General features: G+C 54.2%; 1 protein-coding gene across 1 annotated transcript; it reads right to left on the reverse strand.

Moving 5' to 3' along the window:
- Positions 1-814: 814 nt before the first annotated feature.
- NCLIV_060970 (hypothetical protein) lies at positions 815-16,034 on the reverse strand (the record flags this gene model as incomplete). Its single annotated transcript, XM_003885650.1, has 19 exons — positions 815-862; positions 2,034-2,126; positions 3,126-3,283; positions 3,610-3,763; positions 4,128-4,213; positions 5,110-5,945; positions 6,244-6,527; positions 7,168-7,274; positions 8,692-9,068; positions 9,275-9,305; positions 9,832-10,038; positions 10,608-10,951; positions 11,133-11,950; positions 12,328-12,424; positions 12,832-13,102; positions 13,695-13,840; positions 14,100-14,203; positions 14,606-15,070; positions 15,600-16,034. 19 exons carry the CDS (start codon positions 16,032-16,034, stop codon positions 815-817), a joined length of 5,061 nt encoding a protein of 1,686 aa, XP_003885699.1.
- Between the last annotated feature and the right edge of the window lie 3,708 nt (positions 16,035-19,742).

A 19,742-nucleotide genomic window follows, 5' to 3' on the forward strand; every position in this document is an offset into this window, starting at 1 on the left:
GGTTGCTTGTATGGTCTCCCCAGTTGAATCTCTCGGGATCAGGCAACGGGACGCCAAGGGGCGACAGCTGGTGCCCGCCTTCACCACAGGCAACCGGTGCGGTCGGAAGTCTGCAGTCTAGGTTTGCGAGGGCCAGGAACAAAAGGGATGGCTCAGAGGAAGTGGTCGCCCGAAGAGAAAGATGGCACTAGATCGAAGCACTTTTCTTACTGTGTACGGCATGACGGGTACCAGCTCAGGCCTAAAACAAAAGAGCCCGTTTGGACGAACAGATCCAGTAGAACCCACCAGAAGTAGTACAGCATTCTGGAACCCAGCTCTATTCTCTCTTTTCCGAAATTTCACGTGTTGAGTGCGTTCGCCACATGCGCAGGCATCAGCAGCCACTCTGCAATTCAGACTACATATCGGAACCACGGACCGAAATAAACAAAGAAGCTCTAGTGAATGTCTCGTGTCACTGCCTCAACACCTCGAAGCGTCTCTGGATCTTATGACTTCTTCTTTCCATGCATTCTTCTGGTCGGTACCACCGGGGACAGCATCAGAAGGCGTTTGGGGTCACAGTTTATGGTGAATTCGCACGGGTATCCCGTCAGTTGGAAACGTTGGAAACGTGGTCACCTTAACTCCACCTCAATAGCAAACGTTTCGCCGTGGCACCGAACGCTCACAGAGGCATTGAGGTGCTCTAGCACAACTGAAGGGCTGCCAAAAAGCAGAGAACACGTGAGTGAAGCAGCTGATATGTGGGCGACCGGGGGCGATTTCTGGTACCGAGGGCAGTTGCCCAACCAAAGCGTCACCTTTCCAGTCACAGGAGTTCGTCGTTGATCCAGGATTCGAGCTCAGGTCCACTGACCTACGAAAAAAAGGAGGAAATGAGAAGAGAGGAAGAACAGACGGGAAACGGCGTGACTACCGATCCAGTCGCTTGCTCGTGGTTTTCAATTTGAACTACACATCCATGCATAGGTGGGCTTTTCCATAGATTGACAATTCTACCAATGCCTGCGGGGGATAATTCACTGAAATGGTACATACGGGGGTGATTCCACATCGGTTATGTTCTAGGCGTAATATATTGATTACTGTTATCACTCGTATTAACAGGGAGAGAAAACTACTACTCAGATGCTACCGAAAGGCGCTTCTACCAGGTACCGGAATTACCTCCGATTTCAGCTGAAGAGAGGCACGGAACTCAGCACGGGTTCTTCAGCATATTTTTGACGCTGGGTACTTTCGGATATACCTTTTTCTTGCGTGTTTCCTTCCCTCTTGTCGGGAGTCTGTCGTACTCTTCAGCTGTGCAAACGCTCACCCCTGTTTGTGTGGTCCTGGCTGAGGCTTCGTCCGTGAGTCTGACCCTCCGTCTTCATCGTCTGTTCCGTCCACCCAGACCTGTCAGGTTGTTCAGTCGAGTCCCTCGCCCCTCGCCCAGAGCGCAGAGCCCTTGCGGCGTGTTGACATGAAAAGCTCGCGCCGGATGAACCCGTCACGCTCCCTAGGCCACCCTTTTTCTCTGTGACTGACGGTGCTCCCTGAAACCTTTGTGTCAGGCTGAGCGTCTGAGTCTGCGGATTGCCACCCCCTAACCCACCAGACGCAAGTGGAGAAAACTCCGTTGTTTGTGAAGATATCTGTGGGGCAGTGGCTGCTGGGTATTGGAACGGCAGGGGCGCATGTGAATGGTATCGAGTCGTCTGTGACGGATAACCTCCCAAGTACGAGGCATATGGAGGCGCTGTGTGTGATGTGTAATGCCGTGTTTGTGAAGGATGTCGGTTCTTGCTGCATTTGCCGTCCAGAACTTGCCTCGCCGAGGCGTGCACGGGGCCCTGAGGCGGCATGCTATGACCTGCTGCTTGGTAGGGGACGGAGCCTGCGGTGCTGCCCGCGTACTGTATTCGTTGTGGCGAAGAAGGTGAGCCGTTTCGAACCAAAGGTCGCATGTGAAGGATAGGCGCAGGGGCATTTGTGATCGAAACAGGCTGTGGAGCAAGGTGGAAGGCAATCCCCAGCTTCGTCACCTGCTTGGCAAGATAGAAGTACACCTCGCTGCGCAGATCCAAAACCTTCCGGTAGTTTCCCCACCCTTCGACACACGCCATCCACAAGGAATACTGGAATACAAAGAGGACCAGGGAGGGGACGCAGGGGAGGCAGGCGAGGCAGTTTCGAGGGAAACAGGCAGAAACAAAGCACACACAAAAACACAGGAGATGAATGGTTAACAGGATTCAACTGAAAAGAACGCTAGAAAGGTGCTGGAGCATTCGCCGGAGTGTGGCGAGAAACTGAAAGTGGTCTCGCTGCATTGCTCACAAGGAGCAACACAAAGGTTCAGCTAACACTCTGAAAGAAAGTTGATCGCCGTGTTATTGTGGGGATTTGTAGATTTTGTTCATTTTCTGAATCGCGCGCATATATTTATATATAGGCTGATGTACAAGTAGGGCTTGACTAGGTTCACACGCAGTCGTGATGGGAACTCTAAGAAGCCAGTAATGCCTAAAATGAGGACGCAGTGTCCTAAGCAAGATTTCCATCACTATCGAGCAGAGGCGCCTTTTGCTGTGCAAGAGAAGACAGAGAGCAGGATACGACGAGAGAACCCACGGACATCGATACTTTCTCCGGGTTGTACGTGGTGCACCACGACCCAGAACGAATCCTTGACGAAATCCATGGGACGCTGTTCAACGAATTTCCGCATTTTCGTCTCCAGGGCTTTAATGAGACAGTGAGGCGTGCCGATTCCGACGCGGAGCTTGAGTTCAAGGACGCTGTTCTTTGCCCGCGATTCGTTGGTCAAGACCTTCGAAAAAAGAACTGAATTGCTATAGATAACCTACGCAGAAATCGAAGTGCGGGCGAAGCAACGCACGCCGTGTGGATACCTGCACATAGACCTTCCACGGATATTCCGGGGCATGTTTGGGATGGCGAATGCAGGAACATGCGTTTCAATCAAGGAAACGTGGAGCTTTCTATGTACGAAGCGGCCAGTTCAGTGTGGGGTGAGCAAAGGCATGCTGGCCAGGAGTCGTTCGAGAAACGGAGCCATCAGCCGCTCTCTCCTGGCGTTCCTTGCAGCTATGAAAGTCTTGAGCTTCACTTACTGGTCGACCATGGACAGTGTCAAACTCCGTTGTGTAGGTTCGGATTTTTCGCACGGTGAGGATTTCGCCGCCGTCAACGCGGATGCGGTCTCCCACGTTGTAGGGATTCGTCAAAGCGACAAAAATGACGGCTGTGACGAAGTGTTGATACAAATAGCCTACACAAGTAGCAAGGAGACAGACACGTTGAGCGGTATGGGTAAAGCATGCCAGCATGACGGACACAACATTATGAAGAGGCAGACTGGAAGCGACACGAAGAGGAATGATAGGGACACTCACTGCATTTTCACACTATTCTCGGCATTCATGTAGACACCCACGCAAACGCCTGCATTTATGCAACGTTTCTATATTCCTCTCTATACATGTATATCTTCAATTGAAGACATGTGTCCAAATACCCATGCATTTCCCTTATTGTGTGGTCATCTGCAGGTGCACAGCGGAGACCAGACATTCATTTATTGATTGAGGGACGTACTGAGGGCGACAGTGAGAGCAGAGAGGAAGGCGGCGCCTGAGACGATGACTGTGTTCATATCCACACCAATGACGAGGAGCATCACGACTGCACATACGAACCAAAGAAGCAGGGAGATCATTCGCAGGACTGTGGAAGCGACGCTTCCCTGGCTCTGAAAACAGGAGAGAGACGCACAAAAACAGAGAGGGGAAAGGCACACAGACATGGTGTCATGAACCGTTGGGATTGGCGGAACAATCGGCTGTTTCTAACGCTCGGCTATGTCTCCCCACGCAGTGAGCTAACTAGATACAAGGAACTTGACAAGCATTATTAGATTTATATAAACGACAAAGACATCACCTTTGTTTTCGACCATGTCTTTGTCGTTCCGTCGTTTCCCTCGGTTTCCCTCTCTTTCGTCTGTTCACCCGTTTCCGTGGCCCCTGGGTCCCTTTCCTCCTTCCACATCCCTCTTCTTTTCCTTTGACGACACGCAAAGTCTAGCGCTGACCACAGCAAGTAGAAGAGCTTACTCGTAGCCCACGAACGAGGCGCTTGCGGGCGTTGTAGATGTTGAGGATCGCACGTTTGAACATTTCCGCGTTGATCTTTCCGTGTCCTGAACAGAAACGAGCACATCCGCCTGACTGTGTTATTGTAGCTCATGTATTACCGTTACATAAGGGAGTTGTTCCCAAACAACCGGGTAGGGTTGGCTAGCTGAACTAATCACGTTTCATTGAGCACCAACAACAATTCTTCTCTTGAAACGCGTTTCGGTCTCTTTCATAACTCTGTCGCCTCTCGCTCTGGACACCTGATGCTCCTCCCCCTATCGTCACGTCACTGGTCGTGTTTTCTAGTAAAACCCCAGGTTCGCTGTCGCAGGTTGACGAGTTCTCACAACATACACAGAAATATCAAACTCTGCATGGGAGCACAGAACTGAGGCAATCAGGTCAGGTCTCACAGAACAAATCCTGAAAATGGTTGTCGCTGCAGCCGTACTCGGTCGGGGTCTCCAAACTTCTGACATGAACTATCCGGAAATAAGCGGTCACGAGCACATTGTGTTGTGTACAAAATGGTGTAGCGACGCTTCTCAGACGAGGCTTTTCACCTTTCTCCCTTTCTCCTAATTCCTGTCTCTCGAAGAAACACTACAGATACCGTCCCTTCCTATGCACCAGCAGGGAGCTAGCGTCTCGGAGAAGACTACGTCCGGGCGAGAACCTTTCCCCGCTTATGCATGCCGGCATACAGCCACACATAAACCTCCTTACATAAACCTCCTTATCTCTAAATACATGAGTGTGTGCGTGTATTTATATTTGTATATACATGCATGTATTTTCGTACACAGCGATAGATGTAAGAAGCCGTCGATAGGACAGCCCTTTCCAGGTGTCCTTTGGGTTGCCACTGCGGCTCCATACCGCCCGCTACGATGGAAGCTGGTCAGGAGCTCTTGGATGGCTCTTCAACATGGCAAATTTTCCCCGTGTGTTTGCTGACCTGCAAAGTCGACTTGCTTCATGAATTCCTCAGCTTCCTCGGGCCGGAGATACAGCTCTATGGTCTCTCTTCCAAGATACGCTTCTTCTTTTTCCTTCGTGCCTGGCTCGTCGACAGACTCCACACTATGCCTGGCAAAGCTGCTGCTCGCACACCATCCACTGGAGCCTTCACCACCCTGTTCAGGGGCGGCGTCGAACTTGAGAGCCCGGCTCTCAGACGGCTTTGTTTCAGTGTGTTCTTCGGACTTTTTTCCTTTCTGGCTGCCGCGCGTGCCACGTTTCCCCGTAGATTCCCCCGCAACAGTCTTCCTGTCTTCGTCACTTTTGTCTCCCGGTGCGCCGGCGTCATCCCCACGAATTGCCGCAGTGGTATTTCGGGTCTTCTTCACCTCTGAGGTAGAGTTGTTGCGTCCCCACGCGGCGCCAGAACTTCTCAAGTCTTCTCCTTCATCTTTTCTTCGCTCCTCCAGGCTCGATGGAGCCTTCGAGAGGCAAAGACCGGCGCCGGGCGGGGCCTCCTCACTTCTTCGCGGCAGAGCAGGTGCGACGCCCACGCGCGACGACAGGGCAGAAACGGAATCCTCGGGCGGAGGAGGACAGCTGCCGGCGCCGACGGGAAGCGCCGTTTTAGGGGGACTGCATTGTAGCTGGGGAGTCAACGAAGATGGAGAAGCCGAGAAAGAAGAGCCGGAATGAGGCGGGGGAACCGCAGAGGCGTGAGGACGACTCGCGGGCTCGTCAGATGCTCCAGCGAGAGAGGAGGACGCGAAAGTGACGACACGCGACTCTGTGGATTTCCGTGGAGGGACAGCAGAGTTCTGTGTCTCTTCGTCTCTGCCGCATGGGGCAGAATCAGAGTCAGGAACCGCAGAGGCACACGCTGATGCGTGAACTGCAGCTGGCGCACCAGACGCGTAACCCTCCGTCACGAAAGACGCACCGGCATCATGTGGGGTCTCTGCCGTCGGAAGTGAAGACGCACCTGGATGGCCGCCTTCGACGCTCGTCACAGAGACAGGAGAAGACGCGCCACCAGCGGAAGACGGTCCATAAGCACAAGAAGCCGAGGAAGAACCAGAGGGAATCCAGGAGAGAGAGGAGGGGGGTGGGGACGGAGGGCTTGCCGCGTTACTCTGTGACGTTCTGCTGATCGTAGCCGTCCCACTCTTCGAGTTCGGAGGAAGACTCGGATACGAGGAAGAGGAAACGAAGAAGGTGGCTGCCGGAGGGGCGAGAGTGAGCACTGAGGACGCTGCTGGCAGACTTGAGATAGATGCAAGAAGAAGAGCCGAAGACGACGACAAAGAAGAAGAAGAGACACCCGGGGATGCAGAGAAGGAAGAATGGTATAGAGTGGACGACGAAGAGCGGGAAGGGGCAACCCTGGACGACAAATACGAACCACGCGATGAAGGACTGGGTGACAACGAAGAATGAGAAAGAGGGGAACCAGAACCAGAAGACGAAAAGGATGAGGTCGCCAGTTTTTGGCCGCAGGCTTCAACTGTATCGTCATCTGGGTCGCCTGGAGGAAACCGGTCCCCGCCGTCCAAGGAAGCGGCCTCTTGGTTAGTTTCATGTGACGTGCCTTTCCTGCCCTCTCCTTCTAATAGGCTTCTCCTGGGGATGCATGCAGAACCACCCACACTGGACCGGGATTTGGATGGCGCATTTTTTCCCGACAGGGTCTGCACTTGCCCCTCTCTTCCCCGACGCTCATCAGTCACCTTCGAGGACGGCAGCGCGTGCATGGCTCCTGCGTCGCTTCCTACGGGCGCCTCTCCTCTCGCAGTCGTGTCTACTTCCCGTGCACATACACCTGCCACCGAGCCGCCGGCAACCGTGACTGGCGGCACATAGGAATTGCGTATTCCTCCGGAGCTTAGTTCATCAGAGGAATAACTGTTTCGCGGGGCGTTCTGTGTCCGCGGAGAGAAGCTGGAACGTGTCGTTTCTGGTGTACAACTACCTGAGGAGACAGCGTGGATGGATCGGTCTTCAGTTGTACACACCCATGTTGACACACTGGGTATGCTTTTTCCAGTTTTCTGTGTACCCTGCAAATCGACTCGATTTGCTCCCTCTTCTGCTCCTGCCCACTCGCTTTTCTCGTCCGCTGGGAAGAGAAGATATCCGTGTTGTGCAGGGGAGTCGGATTGTTGTCTTGGCAAAGGAGCACAGAGGTGGGAGGACGCCAAAGCAGACGCGACAGCCTCACCAGAAACGGACTGCCTTTGGTGTGTACGCCACTCTGTTGGGTTTGGCGGGCGCGAATTCCTGTCTACACAGCCAGGAACGGAGCGGCAGTTTTTTTGTGTCTTCGAAAACGCCTCCTGTGGGCTGGTCTTCCGGGTCTCGGCTTCAAGTGCCGGGCTAATTGGAGAAGCCAAGGAAGAGGAACGGGGAGAGCACGAAGAGACCGACGAGGCAGGGGACGACGAAACCGCAGACAAGGAAGACAGCGAAGAAGAGGGAGAAAGCCGGTGAGAAGAAGACGCGATTGGGCCTTCCGTCTGGTGGTCAGGCGGAGGAGAGCCCGGGGCGGAAGGAGGGGCGGAGGAGGAGGCAGAGGAAGTGGAAGCGTGACAAGGCGAAGGGGGAAAGCCATGATATGCCTCAACGGAAAACGCTTTCCTCCTCCTGTTTCGGCTCTTTACACACGGTGGCCAGGCGGAATCAGGTCGGGAGTCTCCCCGTCGTCCATCAAGGAACGCCAAGACATTTCCCGAGCTCCCGCGTCGCGCTACCCGTCCTTGCCCGGTTCTCTGTCCGTCGATTGTCACTGCTTCTGCTTCGTCGTTTTCCCGGCCTTTTTCTTGTGGCCGGCTTCCTGTCTTCCGCTCAGCGCTGCAATGTGGGAAAAGGAGCGCGAGGGGGCAGGTATGCCTGGCAGACGCCGGCGGGCAGACAATGGGGCTGGGAGCAGCTGCGCTCCAGTGTCGCCTCGACGGGGAGAGACGGCAGCCCACCGCCTGTTCGTTCTCGTCAAGCGTTCTTTGTCTCCTGCGGCGTCCGCGAAGCAACGTGTGGTATTCGTGCGTCGCGCCGCCTTCTCGCTGAGTTTCGTCTTCCTCTGCGGTGCCTTGTTCGAGCACTGATCTCTCCCTGAAGGGTGAGAGCGACATGCGACTGCTGGCATCCGCTTCGCTGCCGTGAAAGTCCGATGCCCATGCTTCGTAGGGTGGCTCGGCAGGCAGAGCGAGAAGTGCAGAATCACACCAACGGGAGACGACAACTTTCTCGAAGGTTTCTTCGCACTCTTCTGTGCGCATCGCTTCCTTCCCGCCTGTCTTTTCTTCGGGTCCGTCAAAAGGCGGCTTTTCAAACTCTTCTCTCTCTCTCGCAACTGCTCTACTCCATGCCTGTTCTTTTCTGGTGGCTTCCGCGATGCTCCTTCCCCCGCTCCAGTACAAGCCCCCGTTTTCGTCTTCCTCTCTCTGTCCTTTTCCTCCGTTCCCTCTCTCTCGTTCTCCCCACGCCCTCTTCCAGCAAGCACTTGCCTCGCTCTCTCTGCAAGGGTAGGCAGCCCCACGTTGCCGTCTCTCTGACCCGCGCCTTCCTGTGCTCATGGTTGCCTCACCTTCCGTCCAGTCTTCTCCTTTCCCCCCTCGTTTCCTCTCCTCCCTCTTCCCCCATTCGTCCTCTTCTCGTGTGTCCCCCTCTGACTGGCCTCGCGTTGCGCCTTCGGCATCGCGGAATCTCTCTCTTCGACTGCAACTGCACGCGAGCGAACGGCTCTTCCGCTTCTCATGCCACAGCTCGGCCGACAGTGCTGGGGCGTCGGCGAAAGAAGGCTCGACTTCTGTCTTGATGTCTTCTTCGTCTGAGGGGTACCACGGCCGGCCCTCGTCTCTGATCAAGACAGCCTTGCTGTTTCTCTGTACTGACGCTGCAGGATTCGCCGCGCCTCGGTAAGACAGCCCGCCCGAGGGGATAGGCGCCTTCTCCCCTGCAACTCTGCTGTTCATAGGAGCCGTCGTGGGATCCTCGACGGGCACGGAGGTCCGGTCGCCATTCACAGCACAGCTTCCTGGAGTTTCTGTCTCGCGGCTTGTGTGTGTGGGGCTTTGCCGAGAAGCGCCACTGGTAAGCTGACGAGTGCTGTGTCCACGAGTGCAACCGGTCCTGTCGCTCTGACTACTTGTGCGATGATCGACACGAACCTCAGTCCTACGTGATTCAGTCTCTGATTCTCTGCTATTGGGAAAAACGGTGTTTGCGTTTAGCATTACGCCGTTTCTCCCGGCTGCCGAAGCGTGACTGTTGCACCGCTTAACGCAAACCTTCAAAGCCCTTTCCGTGCTCGCCTGCGACCCGCCCTGATTCCTAGTGTCATTTACAGCCCCTCTTCTCTGCGACAGGGCATGTTTCGGAGGAGGGCTGCCGTTCGTCCCGCGCTGGAGTCTCGCGTTTCCATCTGAGCTCCTGCTGGCATCGCCCGCGCAACGCGGAAACTCTCGAGAGTCCCCAAGATTTGCGTTCGAGCTCTTCTTGTCGCCTCCACGACTGCGGCAGGTCCCCCCACTCGCGTCGGAACTTCCCGCGCTCTTTACGCTACGGGTGTCAGCGTGTAGTCCTGTGGTGCGCCTGTCTGTGCTTTTATTTGTTTCCTGAGGGGAGACAGCCGTCCAGGCCTGGCCCCGATCCCTGGCTTCGGCTGGACAGTCTCCAGGACCAGAGACATGATTCAAGTCGGGAAGAAGTGACGGGGAAGGCGAACCTTGCGGCCGCGAGTTTTCCTTCACGAGTTGGTTGAAAATCAGTTCCGCAATCGTCCCCGTTATCTCCTTGTTCGTCAAAGCGATGCGCCGTCCGTGGATAAACAGAGCCGGCGGATAGTGAAGCGCGTACTGAATGAGCAGCCAGTTCTGGACTTTCGAGGTCTTGGTCGCCTCGATGCTCTGTGCCTTCAGCGGCCGAGGGAGGCCTAAACGGAACGCCCGAACCAAGAGGAAAAAACGACGACAGGAAAACAGCCCGATTGAAACCGCTAAAACCCGCACAAACGACCGTTTCCTTTCCGCTGCAGTGGTCATCAGGTATCAGCTGTACGTACTTTTGTAGTCTCGATATAGGCTTCCGCATAACCAGCTGACGGATAACAACGGGATATGTTATATACGTCGACATACGTTTTTGTGGGTTTCTCAGTCTCTCTCTCACGACATGCCTCAGGGGGTATCCATGCGAACACGTTGTGTCACCCCATGAACCTACATATATGTATGTATATATATATATATATATATCTGTTCCGAAGTCTCGCCATTGCATATCAGTAGTCATCACGAGGGAGTCGGTCTTCGGCTGGTGTCTTTTTCCGTTGAGATTCGACTAACTATCCCCCTAGGTCCGTTGTTGCGGGCTCGGCAGAACGCGTCAAGGATGCAGACCGCGGTGGCCCACTTGCAGGTCCAGTTCCTCTCTCCGTTGTCTGTGTTCGCCCTCGTGCGTCGAAGTCTTTCCGTGTTCGTCGCTGCCCGCCCTCCTGCCTACCTTGGCCACTGACCTCTTGATCAATCCGCTTCTTTGTGAGCGAGTGGCGGATGCGAAAGGCGCTCATCGGCCGCTGGTGATGCGCACGGAGCCCCGGAAAAAACGAGCCTCTGCCTGGCGGGCGTTCGCCTTCGCCGGGAGGGGCCTTGCCGCCGTCCACGTCGCCCCGGTCCCTCTCAGTCTCACGCTCCCGCTCTTCGCGGGCTTCTCCCGCCTCGCCCAGCAAAGCCTCTAGCCGCTGCGCCTGGGACGGTCGGCCAGTGTTGGGCGGATCCAGCAGATCATTCGAGCGGTTCTTCGAGGGGAAGAAGAGGGGTCGCAGATGGAGGCCGTGGAGACTCGAACTGAACAACAGGAAGAGAAAACAGACACCCTTACCGGAATCTCTGAAAAGGTCGGACAGGCTAGACGTGCTCGCATCGACAGTCTCACGAAGGCCCCAAGGCCGAGACCTGTGTGGCCACGGGTGGAGCAGAAGCCAAGCGTGGAGAACAGAAAGGCGCTCCACTGGAGACGAGCTCTTACTTTCTTCGCCTCCGGGCAGAGCCTTTCATCGGCCCTTCACCCGCTCTTGTCCTGCTGGCGTTGCGAACGAATCCAAACAGGCCGGCCGCTGCGCTCCAGACGCCTGCGACTTTGTTTCCGAGGTTCCAAACTTGCCGCTCTCGGTCGTATGCACGTCCTGCGCGTGTTTCCCACCGGGCTTCGTCGGTCTCGTTTTCCTCATCTTCTGGGGGAGGTACGAACAAGGCGTTTTCACGCCGTCTGTCCTCCCGGGAAAGGCGCAGCGACAGTGTAATGCTCTTCATCTCATCTTCCCGTCCACCTTCCCATTCGTGGGCGAGCTGCCTGCCGACTTCGCCTTCTTCCTCGGAAAAAGACTCGCCTCCTCTCACCATGTCTTCCTCGCCTTTGTCTTCACCTCTCCCGTTCTCTTTGTCGGGTTGCTCTAGTTCCTGGCCATAGCTGGGTCTTTCAGGGATACAGGCGGTGCTGAGGTCGCTGTTCTGACGTTTCGTCTCGGGCGGCTTCGGGTGGTTTCCGTAAGCAGCAAAGCCCTCTTCTTCCGGAGTGTCGCGTGCCGCCGTTTCCTTGCTCTCTCGCCCGTCAAGCTGCTTGGGTTCTGCCTCGCGGCTGGTGTCTCGCGCGACCACCCCAGATGGAGAGCAAGAAGAACAAGAAGAATCGGAGGCCGACGGACGAACGCGAGGCCTGTCAGCTACGTGGTTCTTCAAAAAGGGTTTCGCCTGCCGATCAGCCACCGAGGGAAATGTGGGCATCGAACCCAGAGAAGACTGCGCTGTTGTATTCGGATGCAAGTCTTCTCCTTTCATAAGGTCTTCCTGCGCAGACAGAAAGCCGAAAATGAGAAGCCCTCGAAACGAAAAAACACGTCTCGATTCCATCTGCACGCCGGGAACCTACCGAGAAAGAAACGAGGAAAACCCTTTGTCTGTCGCTGCAGACGGCCACAAGAGAGGAAGAACAAAAGGGTACCTCCGTTTTTCGTCGCGGCGCCTTTCCTTCTCTCTGCCTCCGCGACTTTGGGAGTTTCCCAATGTCCTTTTCTCAGGATCTGCACATTTTTCTTGTTTCGTCTCGCATCCTATTCTTGTTCCTCTTGGCCTTTGCCGTTGCCGTTCTCAGACGGTTCAGGGCTGCTGCGTCCTCTTTTCCGTTCATTTTTTACGTTCGTTCTCAACTTTGTTCGGCTCCTTACTTGAGAGAAAACGTCTCGGTTCTCGCCGTCCTCGATGCTGCACACCGAGGCGGCGGACTGCGTCGGCCGATGCCACTCTTTTGGGGAGGTCCGCGACCTGGGGAAATGGTGTCCAGGAGAGGATTCCAAAACTCGTATGAAGCGAGAAGAGAGAGAAGCACGAGAGCATGCGACAGCGTGGTGCAGTTTCTGCAGAGTGTCCGGTGATTGGTGTCCGAAGCTGCGTTGTGTGAGTCTGGGGGATTCCTGTCTCTTCGGCCTCTCCGGGCTGAGAGCGAAGCACGTGGTCAGAGAGAAAGAAGCAAAGGCGGCCCGCGGCCGAAACCAAGGTAGAAGCGGAAGGAGACGAAGGGCAGTGGCCGGATCAACGATTTGTTTTTTGGGCGATGGTTAACGATGTGGGCCTTTTTGGACGGTTGTGAAGAGCCGCAGCGCCTCGAAAGGCGGAGCGATAAGAGGGCCGAACAATTTACAGAAGAGGACCCGCTTTGGTTTCGCGCTTACCACTTCACATTCAGTTTACGAATTCGTGCATATTTGGTTAAGTAGTTCACCAGTTGGGAGTTCATGTTCATCAGGAACCCGAGCTCGAAAAAGAAGAGCATCAGGGCGAGGAGCGCGCGACGAACAGAGAGTATGAGATACACAACATTAGTCAGATTAATCGCTCGCAGCATATCCTCGGTGAAAAACCTTTCATCGCCGAAAAGACGGTAAAAGGTGAGGGGCTCGATGTCTGTCTTCTCTTGGCTGTTCGGGACCAGAACCAGGTGACCTGTCACACCGCGGAGAGTCAGGATACGAAAATGGGACAGATGGGGGAAAGCGAGACGAGAGAAGGAGTGAAGAAGAGGGCCTTGATTGGCGGGAAGAGAGGGGATAAAGCACGCCTTTTCGTAGGAGGAAGGAAACAAAAGAAGAAAAGTGGAGAAGCCGTGAAGAAATAAGGCAGTACAAAATGGCCAGCGTCCCTCACACAAGAAAATAAAGATGCCGATACGTTAATCGCTTGGGAGACACTTAAAACCCCAGCGATCGACCTAAATTTTCCGACGCGCTCGCGTGCGCGTGACATTCGTCTATCTCTGTTCGATCCTTCTTTTAGGGCAGGAGGTGAATTCGTTGCCAACTGCCTTATGTGTAAAAAGCTCTGCTGAGATGAATCAGTCAACAGGGCGGTGCGTGTCGCTCCGAAGGGACGTTTAAACGCACTAACCGCGAACCACGCGTATGCACACACGGGCGTGTAGAGTTGTACAAGTATGGAGAGCTTCATAGATAACATGTTAATTCACAGTTAGGATTTGAGCCGACATGGTGACGTGAAACAGGCCTTGCAAAAGGAAGAGCGGAAAGAACTAACGTACTGGAACGGGCGTGGCCTCGCCAGAAGGCGTAGGTGAAGACACTCCATGCGACGTAGAAGATCTCAGGGTCGACGGTCGACACAAATGCTGTGGCAGCAGGGCGTTCGTAGCAGATGAGATTCAGCAAGCCAGTGATGACGACGACTCTGAAGAAGGGAAACAAAAAAGCGGAAACACCAGAGACGAGCTGGGTATGGAACACGAAAAACGAATAGTGGGGAAGAAAGCAAAAATTGGGAGAAAAGGCACGAGACGTCAAGAATGGCTGCATAGCGAGACAGGGTGTGCCTGGATGGCATGTCGTTGTCTGATAAGAAAGACGCTCCTTCGGAAGGAAAGGATTGTCGCGCGCATGGATGTGTGTGCATGCCAACCTTAAGATGGTGCCAGTCCTTGTCTGCTTACCGCACCGCCATGGTGCAAAGCCAGAAGGCGAGGTTCAACAGGGTAACGCAGATGAAGACAAGAGAGCCATTCAGTAGGAGCCTCTCGTTATCGATATCACCAATCTGAGAGAAACGGAGAGCACAGGGCATACGTTTCGCTTGCTGTGGTAGAAAAGCCGGAGAGGAGAGACGCTTCCATTTCGGATTCACGGACATGGACAAGATTTTCCCTCCATGGAGGTATCCTCTCCGAGTTCGTCTTGTGGATCTACGCCGATTTCTGGACCATTCCACGACTAGGGCAGATACACCTGCGAACTGCCGTTGCAAGTTCATGCATGTGCCTGTATCTGTAATGATATATCGTTTTGACTGCAGACTGATGTGGCGATACCGATGTTTGCATCTGTGATACGTGCCCGTTCGAAAACACGTGAGCTTGTGTTCTTATGATGGACTCGTTCTCTCCAGTTTTCTTCCCGTCAATTGTTTCCCCTGATCGCGTCGGTCGTTTCTTGTCCGTACAATGTGTGGCTTGGGACGAGCCTTGTCAGTCACGTCTTCCCCGGGCATCCAGTGGAAATCGAGTTTTCCAAGAGCGTAGTCACTTCGGCTGCTGTTGCTTCCGTCTCCCAGACCCACGAGAAGAAGCACAAAACACACGGAGGCTTGAATAACAAACCACAGAAGAGGATACGAGTCCGGGAAAACTGCGTGCATCCACTTGCGGCACACACGGACACACTCCGACTGGTCGCGCTCTTCGTCGTCGCTGTCAGGCTCTTCTTTCTCGTCATCTTGGGGCTGCTCCTCAATCATTTTCGACGGGCTGGCTTTGGAAACGAGGTCGAAGGCCCGAAGGCCAGGTGGTGCGTCGTCGCCTTCTGCGGGGCCTCGCGGGCCAGAAGGCCCGTACAGGAAAGACCCCTGCTGGGAGTAGGCTCGACTGACTGCCCCGGGAACATCTATGTAGTCACAGGAGGCATTGACCTGCTGACAAACAGCAAAGCGCCGTATCGAAACAGGGAACGCCGCGTTGTGGTGGAAGTGCCGCATGGCTAAAAGAAAACCACCAACGCAGGGGCTCTGTGCGCATACCGCTAGATATAACTTTAGACACGCACAGCGTGAAACGGACCCAACATGGATGTATATAGATGCATAGATGTACACGCAACTTGAGGATAGATCTACATGCTTCGACACGCTTTGTCGCTACACGCAACAGTCTGGAAGTTAGCTATCAGGATAGGAAGTCCTAGAGCGATCCAGAGGAAGAGAGAGGAGGGGCGTTGGTAGCCAGAAGGCATGTATCCCGTCTGGGGGACACATCCCCAAGTAAGCATCGTCATCCATCGAGGATGAAAGAGCTCAGGTATATAGATTTTGACCCTGAGGGAGCAGTGAGCGTGCCTATGCATTGGCTGATGGATGCCTAGAACTCGAAAAGGGTAGGTCGAAGCCGAAGTGCTCGCGACTACTTCCTTCGCTGCCTCTTTCCGTTTTTTGCCGGGCGTACCGAGCTTGCGCCGATGCCTCGGTCGCCTGCGAGAGAAGATGCACCATTTCGTCCTCCTCCCACATGAGACGAAAAGGCATGCCGCCATCTGTAAGCGAAGGGCCGGAACCCCGCTTCTCTGCCTCCGCGCTGGTGTTCCGCCTGTACAGGCAGGGCAGAAACCGTTGAGCCGACGAAACTCTTGGTATTGCTGGCTAAATCCGCTTGGCTCCTCAACTCTGAGTCCCGTAGTCTGCCCATGACACTGGAGAAATTGCCGCTTCGGCGACAGCGTGACCACACGCTCTCGGATGGAGTTCTACGTATGGCTCTGCCGTCTTGCGGCCCGTAACGAAAATTCATCAACTCGCCATCTCGACGAATAGACGAGGCTCCTGAGATCTGCGCCGTGTGAATACTGCGCTGGCCAGTAACGTCTGGGCGAGCGGACCACATGGTGGTGGGGAAAAAAGTTAGAGGGTTCGGAAGGAGGAATCGGAGGTTAGAACGGGAGCGCAGAGTTGCTTCCAGTCGAGAGACGGTCCATCGGTCTCAAGCCCCTTCTGACCCGAAGAAGGGAGCAGTCTGAAAGCCAGATATATTTGGGCAAGTGTGCCAGCAGACCATCCACCGGAGACAAGGATGGTGGCAGCCGCGTTTTGCGGAGTGACGAAGGCTTGGTCCTTTGCGTTATGCTGAGAGCAGGAAGAGATGAAGGCCGGGGGGAGCAGAAGCCGAAACACAAAGGCACGCCAAAGGTGAAAAACGTTCACAAGCCAAGGATCATGGGAACGCTCTGGTTTTTAGCAGACGAGAGGCGGTTCCGCGGAGTTGCGTATGAGCGGGACCAGCCGAGGCAAACCGCGCTGAACATCGTTCCTGTTTTTCTGCGTCAAACAAACACCCGCCTGCCTTTGATGCGGCCTTTCATGTGCGCCAAAGAAGGGAAAAGGACAGAAGTCGGCAGAGAAGTTGGGCACATGCAAATAAAGACTTCAATGACCTCAACGGTCTGTGTTGAGGAAGAGTCGACATATGTATCGTGGTATTCCCACAAGCACAAAACAGAAACGATAGAACCAGATTCCGCTCCACAGAGTTCACAGCACATGTGAGTACGTCCCTACCCTCAGGATGACAACTGATCACCCGGGTGCGGATGAGAAGTGTTTTCTCGATAATTAGCTTGTCGTCTAGATCTATCCCACTTCACGCCAGTCACGTTCTAGAGACCCAGAAGAAGGTACATCCCCCGGCGATTTTTCTCCCCTGGGCCGTGCTGTGGTTTCTGATTTGGCGAGGAAACGGGGAGTGGATCCTATTCTTGGGCCAAGAATCCCCCGCGTTTTCGCGAGAACACATTATCGCCTTTAAAAAGGAGATCACAACGGGGATGTCAAGAGCGTCGTCCTCCGCACAGGCAGGCAAAAAGACGATGCGTGCACGCGTACAAGACGCTGTGATCTAGGAGAAACCTTAGACTGGGGACACAAGTCAAAAGCTCGGCGATGATGCTATCGCTCATTTTTGCTCCTTCGGCGCGCCGTGGTATTTTCTCATCAGCGGCGATCGCCAGCAGCATGCGATGGATTTCTTTCAGATCACTTTTTTGTCACTTCTTTAATGATCGAATGATCAACAGACGCCCGCGTTTGAAGCCATATAGGCGCAGTAAGCCGGATTAATGGACAAGGAAACGCGGTACAGAACACGAAACAGTGCTAACCAAAAGATGACCTGGCATATACTCATTCACTTCTAGCCATACATGTGTAGACTTTGGTGTTCTTTCCACAGAAAAAGTCCTTTACTCATGAGCGACTGTCCCGTGTGCTGTATCTCCCTCCAATAGCTGAAACATCATGGACTGTTTTGAATCTCCCAGACCCCCAAGTCATCATTTTCGTTGCCAACGCATCATGTCACTCACCCTTCGATGTGCCACGGTTTCGTCTGACTCTGCGGAGTTGTTTAGCATGTGAGTTCACCGGGATTTTGCTCAACCCCGCCGGTTCACCACGCGCTAGGCGGGGTTCTTTTTGGTGGTTCTACGACAGCAGCTACAAACACAGAATGAATGCGTTCTCCATACATCGAACCTTTCTCCTAGCTCGTGTGTGGTTCGGGAGAAATCTAAAGGCCCCTTCGTACTGCCAGGCTGGCGCCGATTAGAGAAGGCTGCACGAGTCAAACCTGATCATGAAACTGCCTGCCTCCACACAATCACGCTCCCTAAAGAAATTGAAAAACGAAGCAACGCAAGCAAATTGGCACTTTGGGCACAAGTTTCTTTCGAAAAGAGAAAGCGGTTCCAGTTATCTGTTTCTCTCTGTCGTGCACACTTGGGGTCATGACCTCTATCGGAAGTACAGATTTAGAGCGAAGACGGAGGAAGTGTAAAACGCGCTTTCCTCTGAGAGGGACGAAGAAGAGGCTTTTTGCATGCTTTCCTCCAGTGAACTATGGAGCCATAAAAGAGAAGAGGATGCTGATAATGTGTAAAAAGACGGATTGCTCGGCGTTCCGGGACTCGAGTCCGGGCGTGCGTCGTGGTGCCGCTACATCTACGAAAACGATGGGAGCGCCCTCGCAAGAGACAGAGAGGAACTTAAATGAACCTAGCCGAGTCCTTCACTTCCTTCGCAGTTGCAGCATATGCCCTGGAGTCTCTGAAAGGCATGTGCTAGAAGATGTATGCAGAGTTCCTAAAACGACAACCTGAGATGCGAGGTACAAGTTTACTGCGACTGGACAGTGTCAGGGATAGCTACGCGGGCCCCATTCCGTCCTGCTTCTGTTCACAGGGATTCGCACTAACTTGCTCTCGGGAAGTCGCCGTCAAAAATCGAAGCATTTCCTCCGTTTCCTCGTGCTTTACCTCTTTTTTCTGTGGCGTACTGCCAGGCCCCGGCCAAAATCGCTGCCAGTTTTGCGTGTTCCGCCAAGTGTGTGGCCCAACACCTGTTAGTCGCCGGTGTGTCAACAAGGGTTTTCTCGTGTAGCGCTGAGGGAAGGCAAGGAAGAAATTTAATCTGCGCTTTCTAGTCGTAACGTCGCAGTGCCTCAAGACCTGAGGGCCACACACTTGCGACGCCGTGCGCTTGAAGCAAGACTCGTTGTTGGCGTGAGGCACACACTTCGGGGGTTTGTTCGGCACTGCCTTCGCATCGGCACAAATTACAGGCGTATGTGTATACATCTTCCCAGGCTATCCATAATATCTGCAATTGCCACAAGCTGTGTTATCTAACCGGTTGCCGATACTGTGAAAGGCCCCGGTGAATTCATGCGTTCTGTTGTGCGCTTCGACACAAGGCAATGTGCTCGAAGAAGCGAGAGAATTTATATCTGTGCAAAGTGTGCAAGCGAATAGATGGAAGGAATTCCCTACTAACACAAAGATCTGTGTGCATCTACATATTCAAGGATTGCTGGGCGTAGGTAAGCATAGGCAGCGCTCTCTCTCATTCATCGCGTGGCACTTGCAAACGGCGCCGTGGCGGGCTAGCGTCCTCCCGCAGACTTCTTCGTTGGAAAGTTGCTCCTTTTCCCACCTTTATGTCTTTCGTCAGCGAACATTGCCTCAAATATCGCTTTTTTGCCGGCGGCGTTCTGCGAATTTCGGCGATTCCCTGTGGCCACGCGGGTGTGGTCCGCAGCTGGGTCCTCCAAGTTCTCGCAGCGCTCAATTTTTCTGCTGGGATCGCGTGCGCTCTCTGTGAGCAGCCCGGAGGCTTTCCTCCCTGTGCAGCTCTGAGTCGACCATGCATCTTCTTCCCCGAAAGAGAGGCCTAGATTTTTTCCAGTCATCTCGGTCTATTTGAGGTTTCCAGAGGGTGTCCGTAGACACCCGCCAGCGTCAAAATGGCCGATCTGGGAGCGCTGCGTCGTTGTGTGTTCGCGTAGCTCTCCTCTCGCTCTCCAAGGCCGTTTGCGCGACGTGTCGCGCTGTTTTCCCGGGCTTTTTTCCCAGCCTCTCGAAGAGAAAAAAGCTAGGTGACGCAGCCGATGAGAAAGCTGCGACGAGGAGAGAGCTTCGGCGCGCGTGAACGCCACGTCATTCAGCCCTGGCTGCGTAGAAAAAACAAAACGCACGGGTTGCGCTCTTTTTCGCGCACCAAAATGAGAGAGCGCAGAGTGGAGGGTATACGACTCTCTCGGGCT

This window comes from Neospora caninum, chromosome XII (assembly GCF_000208865.1).
Source record: "Neospora caninum Liverpool complete genome, chromosome XII".
NCBI lineage: Eukaryota > Apicomplexa > Conoidasida > Eucoccidiorida > Sarcocystidae > Neospora > Neospora caninum.